The sequence below is a fragment of the Cavia porcellus genome, unplaced genomic scaffold (assembly GCF_034190915.1).
Source record: "Cavia porcellus strain 051 isolate PalLab524CR breed Dunkin Hartley unplaced genomic scaffold, mCavPor4.1 scaffold_18, whole genome shotgun sequence".
Taxonomy (NCBI): Eukaryota; Metazoa; Chordata; class Mammalia; order Rodentia; family Caviidae; genus Cavia; species Cavia porcellus.
This window is the reverse complement of record NW_026947501.1, coordinates 10164676-10186478: the sequence shown is the minus strand read 5'-3', so window position 1 is coordinate 10186478 and position 21803 is coordinate 10164676. Positions and strand designations below refer to the sequence as shown.

Genomic DNA, 21803 nt, shown 5'->3' with positions numbered 1-21803 from the left:
CAGTTTACAGGAACAGATCTTATAATGTACAATGTAATGAACAGATACTCTAAAGAAGAAGAAACACTAGGATACCCAGTGCTGATTCTGTAGCATTATGATATAAAATCTAGAAATACTATTATTCACTGTTCAGAGTGATATTAGTCTAGTCTCTTATGTTTAATTTCAGTATATGTAAAGATATGGACAGCTACTTTGAAGGAAATGTGAGACATTATGTGCTAGGATTATTTCCAAAAGATGAGAAGTATAAAATAAAAAGCGGCCTTTATTCTGAGAACACGGAGAGAGATGACCGGCACCCCCACTGCTAGCGTCTGGCCATCTCTCTGGACACGTGGTGTGGGGGTATGTAAGTAGCCTCAGTTTGGGGTGGAACCTAAGGCAGGCATTAGGGATGCACAGGTAGTCCATTGGTCCTAGGTTTGGCGCCATATGTAAATTTCCAGGGGCAGGAAGATGGCGTCACAGGTAACTTCTAGGGGCAGGGGAGATACGGGCTTCCTGCTTCCGGTTGAGGCTTTCCTGGCTACAGTGTCCTGTCTGGGCCAAAACCCTTTCATTATGGCAGTCATTGTTGATTTCCCCAATGTGAAGTCTTGAAGACCTAAAAAACCTTCATCATCCACTTATGATTAGATTAGTTCTATAATGTTTTGTATGAATTCAATGTGTGTGAAGATAGGGACAACTATTTGGAAGAAAACTAGAGACAATATGATAGACAGTGAAGATCTCCAGTGGACTTGCTTTGAAATCAGTGTTTCTTAAAATTTTTCCTTTATGATCTGTTTCATTCCAATTTGTTATGTTTAATCTTAAACTCTTTTTTTTTTTTGTCTTTTTCCTTTTCATCGGTACCAGGAATCGAACTCACTACTGCCTGCTTGCAAGGCAGGCACTTATGCCACTGAGCTAAATCCCCAGCCCCCTAATCTTAAACTCTTTAAAAGAAAAAAAGAGAAGAAAATGAGGCATTTATACACAATGGAAGACTACTCTGCCATAAAGAAAGGTAAGTGTGAGTCCTTTGTGGGAAAACAGATGAACCCTGAGACCACAATGTTAAGTGAAATAAATTAGACATTCAAACTTAAATGTCATATGGTTTCTCTCATATGAGAAAGACAAAATATAAATAAACAGCAAAAAAGACAGATAATAGGAAATAGGGAAATATGTTTTTTGTAAAAGGAAAGGAGACCAAGACATAGAAAGGGGAAGGGAGAGGAAAAGAGAATTAAGATGTATGCTATACATGTACCAACGCCCCATGAGTCATGTACTCATTATATACTGCAAACATGTACTAATAAAAAACAAAAATTAAAAATTACCTCTAGTGCAAAAAAATCAAGCTCTGAATTATGTGACATCACCAATAACTTTTATAAGAACTAAAAATCTTTTGTCTCATTTTTCTTCATTTTTTTATTTTGCTAAAGCACATTAAAAGAATGCTGTGTAATACTGAGAGAAAATAATAAATCAGTAATAAACTATACAAAATCACAAGCTCATTCCCTAAAAAAAAAAATACATAGATTTTCAAATCTCTGATCTGTTGCTCCATTAAAGCAGATTTGCTATCTTGGTTAAAGATGTTTGGGAATAGGGCTGGGGATTTAGCTCAGCGGCATAAGCGCCTGCCTTGCAAGCAGCCAGTCGTGAGTTCGATCCCTGGTACCAATAAAAACGAAAAAGACCAAAAAAAAAAAGATGTTTGGGAAAAGAGACAGTTGATGGTCAATGTGCACATTCATTCAATGTTGCCTTCTGAAATAGATAGTTATTTTGGGATCATGGAGTTACCCAGAATAGGTACTTATGAGTAAGATAACTCTTCAATCTTCCCACTACCAGGAAGTGCCCTGCCCCGTATGTGGGAAGGAAGCCCTACACATCCCTGTAGCCTCCACATTTTTATTCTTACTCATTGTTCTAGCAATCTGGATTCTGCTAGCACCAGTGAACAGAACCACTCTTCACAGAACCTCCTTTGACTGCCTAACCTTGTCCATCTGTGTGCAGAGTTCCACAGTTGACCTCTCCACCAGCAGCGACAGCAAGACACACCAAGATGTTTGCTCTTTTCTTGGCTCCCAAGAACAAATCTTCCCCAATTTCTCCATCTCTGCTCTTTTTGTTTATTTTTCTTTTTTTTTAACTTCTCTCTCTCTCTTCACTGCACAATGAGGAGGGTACGTCCTACGGTTCTCATTCAAGTCCTTTTTTCATTTCATGTGCTTTCCTTTGTCATTTATGTTACCACATTTTTCTCCTTGTAAGCTGTTTTTAAAACATTAGCTTGTCTCAATATTAATTTACTTCAAATTGAATTTGTTTTTCCTGTGACACCTTTTTGCCCAAAAAATAGCAACACTGATCCACTCTCCAGTTGAAAGCAAGGGATTTCCCCCACCAAGCTTTTCTGTAACCGCAGCATCACTCTTACTGTGCATTAAGGTTCTCCTCTACCATCAGTCCTCCTGTAAGGCTGTGCCAACTCCATGTACTAGCAGGTATACCTTTGTCTCTGCAGCTGGCTAGACTCACTTTCTCACTCCAACGCAAATGTCCCCACCCCAGTGTGGGGGCAGGATAGAGGCATCAGATGCACAATTCCCATCTTTTATTATTTCCTAGAATTGCCCATCGCCTAGAACAGCTCTCACAAAATATTTGTTGACTAACAGAATAGGCATGGTTCCTTCTGGGTACTTCTATTTCCGAAGTCAAATTTTCAATAGGCATCCCATGCTCAGCATGCTCCAAACACCTTCCTTCTGCTCCACAATCACTCCTCCTCCTTATTCTCTCTGATCACTAACAGGAGGACTATTTTCACCCAATTTGGTTTGCAACCAGAATTGTGATGAGAACTTGAGTTTGCGAACTGAAGCGCCACTGTAAAAAAATACTTGCATGCATACATATATACATATTTAAAAATCTCACCCAGAGTCTAGTGGGGTTTCTTTCTCTTTTGTCACTCTCTCACTCAGTTCTAAAAGTTCCTTACAGGCTTTATTTCATTGAATTCTCACAATAACCTAATAGGAGGTCTAGAGCAAAAAGCTGAGGCCAAGTGGAATCAGATACAACCTAGGTCTGACCTGCCCTGAAGTCCCAGTGTTTCTCACCACAGGAAGGGCCTTTAGCACAGAGAGATCAGTGGCCTCATGGATGGAGAGGGACTACTGTTTTGTTCAACTTTATAATATCTAATGAGATAGACAATTCTTTTTAAGGAAACAAGAGACATTATGGTAACCATTGTTGATAACCTTGTACTCTGTTCTTACATCATGTACTATGTCTATCCTTGGTTTTGACTGACAGCTTTGTTTTTCCATATTTGACTTTATTCTCTCCCCCCCAAAAAAGTAATAAGAACTAAGAAGTAATAAAACCCAAAATGTGTAAATTTTGTTGTAAAAAAGAGAGGGAAAAAAGTGCTCTAAAGGATACCACAGCAAGTGTGTTTAGGGGTGTTAAATAGCTGACCATATTAATGTGTTTGGTTGGATCATTGAACACACTGTTTGCAGTCTCACTGTTTGAATGTCCACTTTGTATGCTTTGATACTGTGACTTGAACAACTATCTCTAAGATGATAATATGTAATCTATTAACTGGTGATTTCTTTCCGGGTTTGTTTTTGTTTTTGTTTTTGTTTTTGTTTTGTAGTTCTGTATTACTTGTACCCTTACATTGCTTTGTTTTGTTTTTTCTCTTTTTCCTTTTAAATAAAATTTAAAAAAAAGAAAAAGAAAAGTGTCCTAAGAGAGGTGTGGAGAAATTGCTATTGGGGTAGAGAAGAAACACACCGATTCTGCCTCAAGAAATCTGTGAGGACTTCAGAGGTGGTGACACTGTTATTTCTTGATGACTCCATGACTTTGTCCCACAGAGAAATCAGGAAGAACATTTTAAACAGCAGGGCCAGGTGCAGTAACATGGGGAGATGGGACATTTGAGTCCCTTCAAGGAGAACAGTATGATGGGAGCAAATGCAAAGGAGTATGGGAAAGAAAGTTGTGGCAGGTGACAAAAAGGTAGGAAGGGACCCATTCCATAAGCAATAGAGCCTGTGTGGGGACACAAGAGCAGCATCAGCATCAAGGCCCACTCAGCTCCACACTTATTCAAGAAAAAGCTAAAAGCCTGTTTGAAGACCTGAAGGAAAAATGGTGAGCAGGGTGCATCTTCCAAGGCCAGCCATGGATGATATAACAACTTCAAGGCTAGAGTCAATTTTCACAATGTAAAAGTGGTGAGTCTTCAAGAGCAAATACCATCACCGACCAAGAATTTCCAGCACCACTTTAAAAAATTACTGATGAAGATGCATATTTAGCCAAAAAGGTTCTGAAGTCAGTGAGCCAGGATTCACATTCAGGACACCAGAACAACAGGACACCAGAAAGAAGTTACATCAGTAAACACAAAAAGTTGATGCCAGGCTTCAAAGGAGCAAAGGACAGACTCACTCTGCTGTTTAGTGGTAATGCTTCTTACTAATACCCGCTGAATCAGAATCTTTAGGTGGGCTCATAAATTTTTTTTTTAATTTCAGCCAAGTTTTTGAGCAGAGACGACTAGAGGAGTGACAGTGGAGGACAGAAGTCACTTAGGAGGCCACTTAACCATCTAGACAAGAGCTGAGAGGATGTCAGCAATTGTGCTGGGGCAGACTGGGCAACAGACATAAAGCAGAGGGAGGGCACAGGCGCTCACTGTTTCCTGCCTGGATAACTAGACCGCTGCAGCTTACCTCCTTAGACACTTCTTTCATGCAATAAGCACTGAGCACATACCTATTCAATTAGTCTTAATTATTTTTCTATAGATTATATAAAAGTTCAGGTGATGTGGGAAAAAAGTAATTCTAAAGCATGCTAGAACCTCTACCTCGTCCAGGACAGTTTTATCATATGGGTTAGGAACTGAGCTTCATTCAAGGGAAGATGGCTCAGGAACTCATTGTCAGCAGGCAGGCTCTCAGACAGATCAACATGGCACGGCTAAAGTGACTGCAGCCCTGTCTACTTCGAAAGAAAACAGATCTGGAAAAATTTTTACTGAGAAGCAACATCTGTAACCATATCTTGTTCAGAAAAATATACAGAGCTACTCTGCTAGCAATAGAAGCCATTAGGCTGAGATGACTACCTGCTACCACTGCAGCTTAAAACTCACTGGAGCATGACCAAAATATATAAAGTGGCTGTAAGAAGAAAAGCTAAGATAAAAAGAAATGACCCTCACACTTTCTAACTGTTTAAAACCCAGATAAAAGTACAATTCAGAGACAAATAATCTTCCCAGTGTTTATACAGGAAAAGCAACTCAGCAATGACCTCCTCAGTGCTACATCCTCTGGGTCCCCTTCCAGATTTACCTCAATCTACCCCATTGATACTTGCAGGTCTCCTTGACATCTTCCTTTTGATTTCCTGAATATTCTACTTTCCTGGCTCATCTCCAACCCAATGACCATTCCCACCTTCCCCAAGCACTCCCTCCTCTGTTGGTATATTGAAAATTGATCTCTGGAGTCTTGACCTGGACCTCTTTGCCTTTTCCCTATACTCTTTGGGATTTCTCTTTCACTCCTTCACACACTGCAACTCTCACAGTTCTCTCCTGACCAAGAGAGCCACCCACCTAGATGCAGAAATACCTCTAACATGTCACAGACACCTCAAGCTACATACCTTAGCAAAGGAGATTCATTTTGAGAGCTGTATTAGGCATTGTTATCATTGCATAAACATACAGAACATACTCACACAAAGCTAAAACAGGATAGACCAAGCTTTTGATGTGGCTTTTTGATGCAGTAAAGCAATTCAGTAAACATAAAATGCATGAGGCTGCTGCCAGCATAACATATGCTGCTTCGTGGTAAGTATTTTTATGTAAGTAGAAACACACTGCAAAATACCAATGAAAAGTATAACATAGCACATGCATAAACCAGTGCAGTGGTAGCAGTCATTTATTAATCAGGTATTACAAACCATAACTATACTTTGATACAACTGGTAACACACCAGGTTTGCTTAGACCAGCATCATCATAAACACGTAAGTGATGAGTTGCACTATAATCCTGGATGATTCCCCTACACAATAGGAATTTTTTAGTTCCATATTACAGGATCACCAAGATTATGCATGGGGTCCATACAGCACATGACTGCTTGTTCAAAGCTGAGTCTCCCTTCCCTGATCCTCAATCTGCTCCTCAACCAGATGACGATGTCTGAGGCTTGACCATTATCACACACCTCTCTCGTTTCTGCCCTCTCCATCCTCTCTGGCTATAACCATTCCAGATTACTAGGAATCTAGAATTTCTGTAATACACCAGTTGTTTTCCTTGCATACAATTATAATCATCTTACACTGCATTATTATTTGAAGTGCCTCCAGACTTTCCTTCCATCCATGATCCACACTTGAGCCAGAGTATTGAATCCAGACCCTAATCTAATGCCTCTTCTTTCAGGAAGCCCATTCTGACCATCACCCTCTCCCCTTAACACATAGATACGTTTCGGAAGCTCTCACATATGTTGGCCTAACATAGTGTCAGTATCCAGCTGCTCATGTACACTGAGTATTGCCTTCCTGACTGTGTACCCCGTGAAAGAAGGGCATCATTCACGTTTGTGTCCTGATGCCTCATACTCTACATACGTCCTAGCACTCAAGAAATCTTTGCTGTAGGGCATTTTGTTCCTAGAAGCCAAGAGTTCTTAACATATAAACCTATTACAATTTCATCACTTGTCCCTATACTGTATATAGCAACCCTTCTCCGTCCAATCCAAGATTATGTATTTCATTTAATTAAAATATCATTTCGATTTTTTAGAATCTGGGCAATTAATCAATTTTTGTCTTTTATGAGAATGATTTTTCAGACTCACATGTGTAAAGACCACATTGTCTCTCTAGTATAAAAAATAACAAAAAACTGACAGAGTAATAAGATCCAAAATGTGTAACAGATATTGTGATAATGAAAGGGAAAGAACAGGCTCTAAGGGTTAGAACTGCATGCATAAGTGTGTAAGACAGATAACCGTACTACTAAGTTTTTGTTAATTCATCAGAGTGCTTTGCACTGTCATTGTTTGATTGTCCAATTTTTATGCTTTGATTTTGTGACTTGAGCAACTACTTCCAAGAGAACAATATGTAAGTTATCAACTAGTGATTTCTTACTGCTTTTTAAAATTCTGTACTATTTTTTTTTCTCTAAATAAAATAAAATAGTTCCTGAAATTAAAAAAACCAGAATGATTTTTTTTTTTTGCAAAGCACAGGTCAGATGTATTATAAAATAATCTTCAATATGTCTGATCTCCTTCTTAGCTTACGGTCAAGCATCTTTGGCAGAAAAACTTGGAAACTGATGTTGGAGAGCCCTTGCCTGGGAAAAAAGAGACCAAGATAATAAGGGCGTAAGAGAAATGCAAGAGGCCACAGCACTAAGGGACAAACAGAAGGACAATGACGAAAGGTGATCAGTTCTACCTAAAACCGTTAAGAGGCTACGCAAGCTATGGCCCTGTTTAGCACTGGGAATCACTGAGTAACTCCGAAGAACAAGTGCAGCAGCTGACAGAAGTAGAACAGTAAGTGAAAACAAGAAAACGAAGACAGCAGGAGACAACTCAGAAGCCTAGCGCTTTAAAAGGATCACGGAGTCAGCCTTATTTTTGAAGAGGAAGCTGAAGCCCATAAAGGTCACAGACCTGGATAAAGATGCTGGTGCAGAGTTCAGTCCCACAGGCCCTGTCTCCATGTACAAGGCTGTGTTTCCTCTTCAGGCATTTTTGTCAATAAGTGAAGAATGGGGAGGAATCTGAAGGAAAGGTTGATAAAAATAAAGCAGAAATCCTGTATCTTCTCTAAAATGTAAACCGGCCTTGTCCTGCCCTTGTCCATCTGCTCTCTGGTCCCGTCCTGTGGGAGGAGCTTTAACCCCCTTGCTGACCCAGCCCCAGCCCCTCTCCAGCTTATTCTCCCACCCCTGGCTCTCATTTTCACTCCAGCGATGCGGAGCAACGTTTCCTGCAGGGCTCCTGCTCTTGGAAGTCCTGAACCTCTGCACGAGCTGCTCCCTCCCTGGCCATCCCTCCTTCTCCACTTCCCTGATTTCCTGTCACACTATTCAGCCTTCCACTCTTCAGCTCTGTGCACATCTGTCCTTGAACCCCTACCTCTGTACCCAGAGTGTGAAACTTCTCTGGGCCAGAAAACTCAGATTTACTTGGTACTTAGAATCTCTGTGCAATCTGAACTTCATTTACTTCTTACATATACTCCACCGTATTTTCAAAAGTTATTCCAAAAGACTATCTGTTTCCTACCTGGCTATGGGGACACACACTTGCAATCCCAGCACTCTGGGGGGCTGAGACAGAAGCAGAAGTTTGAGCCTGACCTGGGCAAATCAGCTACTTAGAAACCATTTTTAAAAAAACAAAACATGGTTTCTTAATAGTGGCAAATTAAGATTTTCCTTATAATGAATGAAAAAAGCTTAAGGATAAGCCATTCAAAAGGAATGTTTCATGCACTGCAACCTTTACGCCCATATTTCAGTAGAAAATACTATGTCCAATGTCTGTGCTTCTCATTCTTCCCAGCAGAGCAATAGAAGACAGAAGTCGAATGGAGTTGGTGTCAAGATTTAAGAACACGGCAGGAATTGGCCATTACTGTCATTCAAGTTAAAAAAAGAAAAAGAATTTCAAATCCTGCTTCTCAATGCCAAGTCGGAATATTTTCAGTTATCTCTGAAATTATCTACCAAATGAGTTCCAAGGAAATGCCACCTCTACTTCACACTTCCATATTTCCAACTAATGTGAGATACGAAGAACAAAAAGCAAAATAAAACACACAGGCTTTCACAAGGGTCATGTGAAGACAAGAGGCACGCAGACAGGCACTGAGTCAGGTGGAGAAATGGGCAGTCAACAAACTCAGCCTGATACAGCAGTGCTTTACGGGAGGAGTCTGCACCATGGTCTGGACACAGAGAACATGGGGCCTAAAGTAGTCTGGAGGAGTCAGATAAGGCACTGGGAAGAGATGACACTTGCTTTGAGACTGAAAAAAGGGGAAACTCTACCCGTGGAGAAGTGAGGAGCTAAAATCAGCATGGGCAGGGATGAGCTAGCACTCCCCAGGCATCTGGGACAGCCTCCTCCTGGGAGAACAGAAGACTCCACAATGTGTCAGGTGCCCATAGTGCAAATTTAGCGCCCTATTCATTTCCCTTTTCTTGTCCTTAATTTAGTATTCCTCATCATTGTCCGTACATCAAAAAATATCTGCCTCCTCCTACCTTAACCCATCCCGGTAGTACAGTTGCCATTCATACTTCCTCAGTCCCGCCGTCCTTAGCACATGCTCTTCCTTTCCAATACGGTCTCACCCTCCAGGCTACAGCTGATTAGGCTGGATGAGTGTCTGCACCCATGCTAGATCGACTGCATTCTCTCTGATTCAGTTGGTTTTGTAAGGCCAAGCTCAAATAGCATGTTTATTGAGGGATTCAGATTTGGGAGTAGACAGGCACCTTGTACAAATGAACCATTGAATTAAATGAGTCTGAAGTCAGAAAAAAAGTGTCCATTTTCTAGAGAGTAGCAGAGATGCAAAATCCCTGTGATGCCTTAGGTTGTTGCAAGAGGAACAGGAAAAGACTAGCTGCCTGACATCTGTGCAGTGCTCCACAGGCAGCCACCTTCCATAACTTAGGCCCAAAAACTTTTCTTGTCACCTTATAATCCCCTCCTTAACTGTGCTTCTTCAAAAAAAGGTTTAGTTTCTTGCAACTAATGATCTCTTACTTAAAATACATCGCATTATTTCTGGATCTTTTTTTACGCTTATCTATACCATCAATTCAAAATGAACACAGAACATCAGTTAACCTAAAAAAAAAAGGTTCATGCCTTAAAAGCAATTCTTAAAGACTGGGCGTGTGGTTCAGTGGTAAAGCATACATGATAATGGATGAAGCAGTTCAATATCCAGCACCACATACAAAATCTGATATCCTCAGTAGCCTTAGAACAATTCACTGACCAGTCTGTTTATGCACTACTAGTCCAGAGAGAGCTTCTTACACCTGCTGGAAGTAGAGGCTACCTGCTGCTCCTTCCTCCAAGGTGATGGGAAAGACAGTGGCAGAAAACCAGTGGAAATTTCCAGAGTCCCTCAGCTCCTGGGTAGAGGCCATCAGCTACTGACTTCCCTTTGTTAGAAGAAAGGAATGAACTACTACGGGGCAAACCTTCTCTCACACTTTTCATGACAGCTCCTCCTTAGGTGGCTCGCAGACCCACCTCTAGCCACAATGCTAGAGCCTATAAAGCCATTTTTAAAAAGCAAGAACTGGGTCAGGGATTTAGCTCGGTGGCATAAGCACCTGCCTGACAAGTGTGAGGTCATGAGTTCAATCCCCAGTATTAAAAAAAATTCAACAGATTTTGCAACTTAACAAATGAAAAGTGTACACTGCAGCTGGCCCTAGGCCAGCAGGTACTAAGTATTGCAGTAGTTCCTCAAAGTTTAGATGGCACTAGTCCACAAATATACAAATCCTTCATAAGATCTGACATCATCTTTATAAACACAGAACAGCAACCAAGGCCTCTATTTGTATTACTTCTAGGTTAATCTTTTTAATGGTTGCTTCTGTTTCTGGATCCCCAAATATTCAGCACTTTCTATGTAGGAGGAATGGGCCCTCTGCTCACAGAATTCAATGACTGTGGGCAACCAATATAATTCCATGGCAAAAAAATAGCCTTTTCAATAAATGTTGGCACAATTAGGTAAATACATACAAAAGAAAGTAGTTAGACTCGTACCTCAGACCATATAGAAACATTAACTCAAAATGGATCATCTAACTAAATGTAAGAGCTAAAATCATAAAACTTCTGAAGAAAACACATCAATAAATATGGTTTTGGATTAGGTGATTTTTTTAAGGTATGACTTCAAAAAATTAAATCTAACATCAAAATTACAAACCTTCATGCTTCAAAGGGACAGAAGAACACAAAAAGACAACACACTGAATGGAGAAAAATATTCTCAAGTAATATAAAATACAAAAACCACCATCAGAATATATAAAGAATTCTTACAACAGTGAAAAGATAAATTATTTCAAAAATTGGAAAGAATTTGAATTGACATTCCTCCAAAGAAGATTTACAAATGGTAGTAAGTTTATAACAAGATGATCAGTACCACTGATCATTAGGAAAAGCAGATCAAACTCACATGATACCATTTCACATGCAATATGATGACTAATTTTTAAAAACAGATAGTAACATAATAACAAATATTGTCAGTGATGTGGAGGAATTGGAACTCCCATATACTGTTTGATGAGACTGTAAAATGGTGTGGTTTTGGGAAACAGTTTGGCAATTCACCCAAAAGCTCTACATAGAGTTACCATATTACTCAGCAATTCTACTCAAAGAGATTAAAAAACAAGCCCACATAGACTGGGGACACGCTCTTCCACTGCCCAGGGGCACAGGCTCGCCATCCCCTTAACTTGCTCTAGCTGGTGCTTGAAAGTTCTTTCTGGAAAAGAAGAAACACTGGGCTACGGGCCAACTTAATGAAAGAAACAGACTCCATTAATTTAAGAATTAGTAAAGTCAAGTATCATGGAAACATACATATATTATTAAGAGATTACTTCAGTACTTACAATCTTTCGGTTGAAAAACACTGGTCTATTGAGCTTTAAATATACAGATGCAGTTCTTAAAGTCTTTCTGCAGGAAATGCGGTCTGTGAATTAGTAGTACCAACTCCTGGCGCAGCAATACTTGAGAACTGTTTGCTCTCAAAGCTTTATTTGTATTTGACAGCAACCCACACATTACAAATTCAAGTTACCAAAGAGTCTGGCTGTTGAGGGCAAGCAGACCATCGGCTAAGGACTACTTTCCAGGTGGTTTCAGTCTGCTGAAATACAAGTCAGCCAGTCAGTCTGCACTGCCAGAAGTTTCCCTTTCTCTTGGTGGCAAAAATGTCACCCACATTAGGAAGGTTTTCAGTCCACATCCCTGAGGATTAAAAAAGTCCTAGGACAGCCCTGCTTGGAAATGCTGCCATGGGACAGTTTTTCACTGCACTCTCTCTCTAAGACTGACTATTCGTGTTGGTGGGGCTCATATCATTGCCTTTAAAAATAGTGTCATTCAGAGCAATGTTTGAAAGTAGCGACCCACTATATGGCAAACATATTTTGCAAATAAAAACATGGCCATGTTTCTAAGTTAAAAACTGAGATTCATGATACGATAAAAAAAAAAATGTACCCATGACAACAGATGAATAGAGTATTTGTGATTGTCCTGGGAAATCTAGCACATATGGTATCAAAACCCAAAAGGCATTAATGACCTGGATGAGAATTATGACGACCTTGACCTTCCTCTGTGTATCATGGTAGAATTCTGGGTGCACCAAGTTCTTTCTTACCCTGGCACCATTCCACCTCCTCTCTCCTCTGCCATCACGTCTGCACCCGCCTGTCCCTTCTTATCCTTCAGGTCCCAGCTACTCGGGAAATCCCATCTAAGGTCCTTCCCCCAGTCCAGCTCCTCCCAGAATCATTCTCTTCTGGGTGTCACCACATTTACCTCATTTCCGTTCTCATTCCCTAGGGGCCTCTCTGCTAGACTATAAGCTTCAAGGGAGCAGAAATTTGCATGGTCACAGCTGCACCTTCCCGCCTGGCACGTATATGTAACATGAGTATTTGATGACTAAACCAATGAGAAAGAATAAAATATACCCAACCTTAGATGATACATAAATTCTAATAAAAAAGTAACTTAATACATTAATAATAATTTAAAAATTTATTAACAGACCATAAACTTTCATCAAAAGCTTTTATTTCATGCTCTTGCCAAATACAGATAAGATTCAAAAAAGGTGGGATGATCCCATTCAACAACTTTGATTAAACATAGCTCCCTAAAGAATAGTTGATACTCATAAGATTAGATCAGTTTTTCATGTCTAAATCTGATAATCTAAGCAACTCTTTTGAAAATAACTATGCAATATAACAACCATTGTTAAACTCCTATCTTGTTTTGAAACCCTATATTGTTATTGTTTTGGGGTTTTTGTTGCTGTTTGTCTCTTTTGAGTTCCTTTTCTGTGTCTTTTTTTTTTCTCTTAAATAAAAAAAACCTGAAAATGAGATTGTCTGTCAGAGTGAGGAAAGAGAAATTCACTGAGAAAATATATACATAAGGTATATGTAGAGAGCAAGCACTCAATATGAGCTGAATTCCTATAGTTATCTCCATGTTTCCCTTATTCAACTTGATTAAGGAATTAAAAATGTAAAGTCATGTCTCTAGGTCTCCATATTACCTGTGTATCCAATGCCCCAAGATCAACCATGGGTTATAGATGGTTCTCTTCAAATCCAACAAATTCAATTGTATTTGCAGCACTAGATTACTTTAGCCATGTCAGAGTTCTGGGTTTTAAATTTTTTTAACTTAAGTATCTCCAGCTGATCATTGTTTCTGGTCATTATATCAAAGCTGGTGGTGCTCCTAAAGTGAACCTGAACACGATTCTACTTCTAAACTGATTTCTAGCAATGTTTCAAGTACTCTTAAATAAAGCACAGGATTTATAGACCAACAGATAATAGTTACAAAGAGAACTAGCTTACTCAGTTCTGATTAGAACTTGCTCAGTCGTAGGAAGAATCATGATTGAGAAAAATAAGTGGCAACAGCTTATGAAGCAATAGCTTTGTGCTTTGGAATCAGATGAATTGGGATTCCAGTTCCCAGTCTACAGCTTGCAAGATGTTGACGATGGCAAGACCCTTAACCTCTCTTTGGCTTCAACTGCTTCAACAGCAGGCCAGGTCAGCACCACTACCTCCCTCACGGGGTGGTCGAAAGGATGGATGACACAAAGCTCTATGCACATTTAGTTTTGGTTCTGGTACTCAAGAAATATGGGCTCTGCTTATAGTAAGATGTATTGCTAACATCAAGGAGCTACAAATGAAAATATTCAGAGTGAAAGAACAGCACTAGACCCATGGAAGTGAGCGGCATTGGTCACAAAAGCACCAAAACCTCTTGGTATTCCTTTCTTTGTCTGAGGATGGTAAAAAGTCTCAAAGACAAAAGTAAGACAAAAAGAAGCTGGGGATTTAGCTCAGCGGCATAAGCGCCTGCCTTGCAAGCAGGCAGTCGTGAGTTTGATCCCCGGTACCAATAAAAAGGAAAAAGACAAAAACAAAAACAAAAAAAGTGAGACAAAAGCAGGGAAGCCTCACATAGTACGAATGCAAAGAGATCCCTGTAATGGGATAAGCTATAAAGTGGCTACCTATAAATCCCATTTTATAAGCAAAACGTTATTTTACTGATGAGAAAGCTCCCAACTGGTAGCAGATCTAGGCTGAACAGAGAGACAAGACAGAAAAAAAAAGATACACGATGGATGAAGAGAAGAATAAAACTACTGTAGCATATGATATGTGGGGAAAGTTTATGATTTTTAAATGGAAAATAAAGACAGAATGTAAGTTAGGGCCTGAGAAAATGGAAAAGAGTCTGAATTTCTGCTTGTACAAAATGAGGAACTGTTGTTTTATTTTTTGGTGTGTAGGTATTTAATTAAATGTAAGTATTACTACTGCAACTAAGAACACTTATTAAGCACCAACTAAGAGCCAGGCCATTGGAACACATCTAATAGTTGCAAAATCTACATTGTCTCCCCGTTTCATATGCAAGACTGTGAGAGGTCACTCATGCCTCCAGTAAATGGAAAAACAGGGTTCATAGCCATGTGTGTGGGATGTCAAAGTCAGTATCCTTTCCCCTAAAGTAGCACAGCAGATAAACCTCTCTGGCAATAGAGAGCCAAAAGGTAGGGGGAAAAAAATAAGAGACAAAGAACTCTCCAAAACCAAGACAGAGAATCAGAGGAGGACATAAAGGTCTCAAATGGAATCACTGTAAACAATGGAAGGGAAGCGAAACAGAATGAATGCGTCCGTGACCTTTTCTGTCACTTACTCTCTTGCTATGCCATGTTCTGCTGCTTGAACTAGAAACCAAGTTAGTAGTTAATTTAGTTCCTATTACTGTCATTGTATTCAAGCCTTGATTTTAGTCCCATTGTTAGCTCACTAGCAAAAACTGCTTTAGGTATTTATTGTCCCATTATAGTGTTATTAGGGCTAAAATATGTCATCATTCTCTAAGCTGTTATGTGCACTGAGAGGCAATCATTCAAAAAAATAACACTAAGCTTCCACATCCAATAAATCACATTATGCTCCACATACCAATATTTTTTAAAATATGACTTAAATACACAGCCAGTCAAACAAGAGGACACATATGTTGAGCTCTAATGAGCTCTGCCAAATCCTACATCATTAAGGTTCATCATGATCTCAGGGAACACATGGTTTTATAAAATAGAGTGTGTTATCAGTGTTTGTGGGGCTGCTACCTAGCTAATACTCTAGGTAAACCTACACAAAAGGCAAACAGTAGGAAATGTATGCATATGAATGTATCTTTAAAATAATGCAAAGCTAATATGAAGTGGACAATTACTTGGACTATCTCATTTGACAGACTCAAAAGCTGAAAATGTTAATATTCTTGTAATGATTCAAAAAAACAGTATTTTTGCACTACGATGTTAGCTACAGTCTTCACCACCCAGTAATACACTTCAGTATTCAATAAACAGTATTATACCGGGATATAGAGAAATGAATTGAAATAGTTAAAGATAAAAGAGTGTGTCTTGTGGTTTGCGCACTCCCTTTACCATATTCAGTATAAGATAAATGATAATAACAGGATAAACATTCCAATTTCATAGGTTTTAATTGTATAATGACCTGTGATTTGTGTTATTTAATCCACTAAACTTAATTTTATTTCTATTTTGCAAAGATACACAAGGAGGGTAGAGGACTCTGCTCACCTGTACATTCTCAGACCCAAACAAATATTGTGGAGAATTTAGCAACGAATTATCTTTTTTCTGAAATCAGACTTCTTCCTCTTCATCAGTTAGAGCTCCCCGCAAAGCTAGTTGTGCACATGACCTCGCACACCTATTCTTCAAGCTGACTGTTTGGCACACAAGCCAGATGTCATCACAGCCCCACAGCCCGGCTGCCTGTCACACGTTTCCTGCAGCCCCACCCTTTTCCCATCTTCAGTTCCAACAGTTCATTTCATTTTTTCTCTGTTAGAGGAAGAATTACGATTGAGAGTTCAAACCCTCAAAGTAGTGCAGGGAGCTGTGCTGTTAATATTATTTAACCCCAGGGAAGTTTCGGGTTACTTGCCAGTCCCCCCCCCCCCCCGCCTCCTTCCCTCAAAGGACTACATCTTATTTTGCTGTTGTAATGGAAAGCACTGCATTAAGACAGACAGTGCAAAAACATAATGGGTTTAAATTTTTAAACAACTAACCTTTCATGTGTCACTGTTAATCATTTGCATCTGTGACTTCAAAAACTACCCCCAGCAATTAGAGAAGCAAAATGCACAGGACAGAACTAAGTAAAGCTGCCCCAATCACAACTATTACCATATCAGGGAACGAAGGAAACTGCTATTTCACCTAATGTGATGTGAAGAAAGTGTTACATGTCAGGTCCACCAAATCTTGAAAACATTTGAGCTCCCAGCATTTAAAATCATCTACAAGTCAAAAGTTTATATAATGTATATACACATATATATGTGCATATAGATATAGATATCCCCATTGAGAAATTAGAAGACTATTGACATTTTCACTACTTAATCATTTATTTCATTGTAAAAGGCAAAAGTGGCAATATTCTGATAATATAATGGAAGTTACTCTGCATCAATGAAACACACACGTTTGGAAGGTATAAATACGTTTTCTGTCAGTTGTACTCTATCCTGAGCAAGTCATCTTCCCTTTAAATGGAGGCTCTTAAACCATGGAAATCTTACTGCCTGGGGCAGGCAGAAAGGGATTTTCTGTGACCAGCATCTGGACCACACCTTGTTTGGTCCAACCAGAAGCTAAGAAGAAATGGAAGCAAATATACCTGGTCCAGACATCACAGAAATGGACCAAAAATCAAAATATGCTCCCCTTCAGTGTAAGAGGGAGGTCCCTAACATGGCTGTTGATCCTGTGGGGTTCCTCATCTCATGGACCAGCCTCCACCAGTTGCTGACCATTGCGTGGGCTGCCTGGTAGGATTTTGTGGTCCAGCAGCTGCTAGCCTTTTATAACCTTAATGATGCTTTACAAGCATCCATTTAGTGTGTGAATATGCTTTTAGCATCAAAACACTGCCAAATGAAATATTAAAGAAGAAACTCTCCACCCACTGCAGAAATTCCCTGAGTCCAAAGCATCTGGGATGAAGATTACAGATTACAAAATTTCTTTTCGATTTTTTAAAAAAATCTCTTGCCTGCTGAGGAACCTGCAGAGAAGCCTCCTGAAGATGATACCACAATTCACTCTACCATTTACCTAGTTAGGGGAGGCAGAAGTGTTTGATAGTTACCCAGGCTTCCACTTGTAGCAGAAATGAACACCAAAAAGCATCAGAACGTTCAACTCCGCAGACATGGGGAAGCCTTCCGGAGGGATAAACAGAAAAGACACTTCTCCCTCCCAACTGCACACACACACACACGCACACACACGCACGCCGGTTCTGCCCCAGCCCACCAGCAGCAGCCCTTCCCTAATCCCGAGCGCTCCGGAGAGGATTCCTGGCTCCTCGGGGCTCCCGCCGTGACCCCGGAAAGCCCGGCGTGGCCTCCTTCCACCCTCGCGTCCTCCACACCAGGCTGCCCGCCGCCCCACCTCACCCCCTCACCTGATGATGTCGTCGTTGTGTCCCAGGAAGAATTTCTGGCTGTGCTCGCGGGTGCTGTACACCACTCCGACGCCAGCCACAAAGTAGACCACCTCCTTGCCGGCCGTGTAGTACAGGTTGTTGCGGCACTGGTGCCCCCGGTACCCGTACACCCACTCCAGCCGGAGCTGGCAGCCCGGAGCCGTCCGATCCGCCATGATACGCCGACCCCGCTGCGCCCCGCCCCCTGCCCGCGCGCGGGTCGGGCGCCCCTGCGCGGGTCCGTGCTCGCCCCGCTCGGCTGCGGCGGACCTGCAGGGGCTCAGCGTGCGGCGCCCGGCGCCGAGCTCCGCGGCGACGCACAGGCACAGCGCGGCGCGCCGGCCGCCACCATCATCCGCTGCCGCCGCGGGAGACCAGGCTCCGCAGCCGGTGCGCGGCCTCCAGACCCCGCCGGGCGCCTCGCTCCCCCCCTGTGCGCGGCGGCTTCGGGGGCGCTGGCACCCGCGCGCGACCGCCTCACTGCACCTACGGGCTTCGGTCCCCGGGAGAGGCTCTCGGGGAGTTCACCCCTTCTGAACCAGCGATCTGCATATCCAGTCACCGATCACCCAGTTCGCTTAAGTTTGCAGTGCACCGGGGCTTCGCAGCAGGCAGCGGGATTTATTCTGTGACAGTTTTGATTTGACAGGCAGCCGGAGTAAGCTTGGCCATCACCGTACTTGGATCCGAAACTGAGAGCCTATATCCAGGACGTGAGAGTGAGGAAAAAAAGAAACAGATTTTTTTTTCGTAAGTCACTCAGTCCAAGAAAATGGTCCCCAAACTAAACCAAGCGGTTTTTTTTTTAGTTGTCAATTACTCCCCCTTATTCCCTCCAGATCCACATCCTTAATGGTATCAGATGCACTCTAAACGCTGCTGGCCAGTAGTTGCTGATATGATTTGAAAGAGTATTTGCTGTTTCTCCATTAAGTCAGGGAGAATATGCAATGGTCATTTTTTTCAGATGCTCCAATTAGCTGTCATGTCCCTGTTAAAAATTCATAACCTTTCTGAACTTCTCTTTCCTGGAAAACCATAAAAAACTAAGCAGCTCTCCCTAATCAGCAACGCCAATCGCAAGCATCATGAAAGATTTTCTGAATCGGAGGGCACGCGTACTAGTGCGGGAGGAGAGAGTCACCTACAAACTCTCCTGATGTAAAAGAAATCACTGCAAATAACAAGTGGCAAAAATCGTGCGCTTCTCCCCACGGTCTGTGCTGGCCTCGGGTGTCGTGGGCTCCCGAGTCCGGCCTTCTGCCTGACAGCAGCAGAGTCGCCCGCGGGACCACGGAGGACAGCGACCCCCAACAGACTATCCTCCCGGGACTCTCAGTCCCGCGCTCCTCCCACTGCCGACCCTGCCTCTCCAGCGGAACATCCCGCTCTCTCCGCTTCTAACCTCTGAGGCACGGGGGCGCGTCAAGATCCCGCACCCCCAGAGACCGAAATCCTCCGCCCTCGCTCCCCCACCTCCCGCACCCAGGTCTGGGCTTTGTCACTGGGGCGCCGCGGGAGACTAGCTCTTCCTCCAACCGGACCTCCGGGGGTGGGGCCACCGCGCAGCTTTGGGAACCTTGGTACCGGGTTACTAGGCGAGATCCGGGCGCTAGGAAACGGCGACGCCCGCACGGCGCCCCCGCCCCGGCAGCCCCTTCTCCCTGTGCATCCTGGGAAATATAGTCTTCTCTGCTCCAAGTGGTATGGGGCGTGAGACGGGTGGACTACAAGTCCCAGGATTCTGCGCGCCCATGGGAGCTACGGAAAAGCTGGCGCGGCGCCCACCTGACCTGCGATTTTTTAGTGCGGGGAGATATGGAGTAATAATCCCATGAAATAGTTATTAGTATGTATTTATCTTGCAGATGGAGAAGCTATGGTAAAGACAGTTCAAGTAACTTCACCATGGATGCATATAGTAGTGACAAACACTGGATTTGAACAAACACTGGATTTGAACTCAGGCATTCTGGCTCCAGAGTCTGTTCTGAATGCTCAGGAGGTTAGGAAGGAAATACATTGGAAAAGCGATGAATAGGTTCCCCCGTCAGTGACAAATTCAAAACAGCAGTTATTTAAACTTGATAATGTATTTCAAAAATTTGGAGGGAATACAAACACAATATGATATCCGTACTTTAAGAAATTCTTGGATACTCTGGCCACACCAGTATGTCACCATTCTACTCTGCCATTCCTAGACCACATAGCTTTCGCTTATTAACTGAGGTTCAACTGCAGGTTCTCCAAAAAAGCAGAGCAAATATTTGAATTTTTTCCTTTAATTGTTTACTGGCAGAGGTGTTCATGTAATAATCCTCTACAGATAGCAAATGGTTTTGTAGTAGTTTTCCTGGAAGTTAATTAATTTAGCTAAGATATATGCCTCCATGGATACTAGGTCATCTTTTTTTGTTACATAGTTTATCCTTTTCATCTGTACATTGTTTTATTCACTTTATTTCCTTTCTCTTCTTTTGTTCTTTTTTCTTCTTTTAACAAGATTTTGCTACTCATTTCAGGCTGAGCTTGAACTCACAATGTAGCCTAAGCTGGCCTCGAATTCACTGTGGTACTACTGGCTCCCCTAGCCAACCAGTGTAGCATGCTAGCTAATCAATGTAGAAATACCAAATACAATGTGTGAATCCTGATTGGATTTTCTTTAGTTTTGTTTTTGTATTAAAGGCAACAAAGGAGAATGTGGGCAGAAGAAACAATTGAGAAAATTTAAAGGACGGATACTAGAGGGTATTAAGGAATTACTGTTTTTTTGTTTGGTACCTGAGAACTGAACTCAGCACCGTGCCCCAGTGGTTGCATTCCATTCCATCTAACAGAATGGAGAACAGAAGATGGGCGTATCCACTCCTTTAAAGGGTTTTGATTTAAGCTTCATATAACGTTTGTGCTGCTGAGCTATATCCCTGACCCAGAATACTCTCCTTATTCTTAGGTGAATATTATTTTTAGGAAATACATCCTGATAGAGGGAGATATACACTTACATATGCAAACACACACAAAAGAGACAATTAATATGGAAATAATAGCAGCTGATGAATCTAGATAAATTCTACTTGTTTGAAATGTTTATAATAAAAAAATCAGGAAAATCTTTTTTTCCCAGTGTAGGCAGAAACAAAAGTGGACAGATTATGGAAATCAGGCTACCCTGAGGTTTGTATACTGCAATCTGGAATTCCAGAAAAAAAAACTGTAACAACGTCTATAAGTACTAAGAGAAAAGCAAAGAGTAAAAGTGGAATTATATCCACTAAATTGATGAAGAATAAAGGCAACAGGAAGACATTCTCAAACAATATAAAACATTTTACAACATGACAGTTATAACGAAGCTTAATAGCAAAATCACTAAAGACCCCAAATAAACCATTTAAGAAGGAAGAAGATTTGTGTCTTACATGAACAGTCTGGAGGTAGATAGTTCAGGCCTTGTTCAGCAACTTTAGGAAACTGCCAAATATTCAGAATCCTTCTGTCCTGTTATACACAACATCTGGCATAAGAATCCACTTCATGATCTAAAGTGATAGACTTAATTTCAGTGGTTGCATTCCATTCCATCTAACAGAATCGAGGACAGAAGTTGGGCGTATCCACTCCTTTAGAGCTTCATACAATGATTTTGCTTGTATCTCCTTGGCCAAAACTTTGTCATCAAGTGCATCTAGCTACAAGGGGTTGCACACAACATTCAAGAGGGGCAATATGCACATTTAAGAAGGAATGGGCAAAATAATACTGGTCTCCAATAAAAGTTTCTACAAGCACATGACTCCTTTTT

The 21803-nt window shown here is 41.4% G+C and overlaps 1 protein-coding gene across 14 annotated transcripts in view; it reads right to left on the bottom strand.

The window, feature by feature from the left end:
* Positions 1-19673, bottom strand: part of Eml6 (EMAP like 6) — a 316759-nt gene extending 297086 nt beyond the window's left edge. For 11 of the 14 annotated variants that reach the window (XR_010040546.1, XM_063229383.1, XM_063229386.1 and 8 more), the window contains exons 1-2: positions 19478-19624; positions 17972-18692 (exon numbers count right to left, since the gene is read on the bottom strand). Coding sequence is in view for 13 of the 14 variants with exons in the window: in XM_063229383.1 (XP_063085453.1) it covers positions 17972-18168 (197 nt within the window). In the remaining variant the exon portion in view is untranslated. Of the gene's footprint in view, positions 1-17971; positions 18693-19397 lie in introns of all 14 variants that reach the window. The other 3 variants (XM_063229384.1, XM_063229387.1, XM_063229385.1) reach the window with 3 other exon arrangements.
* Positions 19674-21803: the final 2130 nt, after the last annotated feature.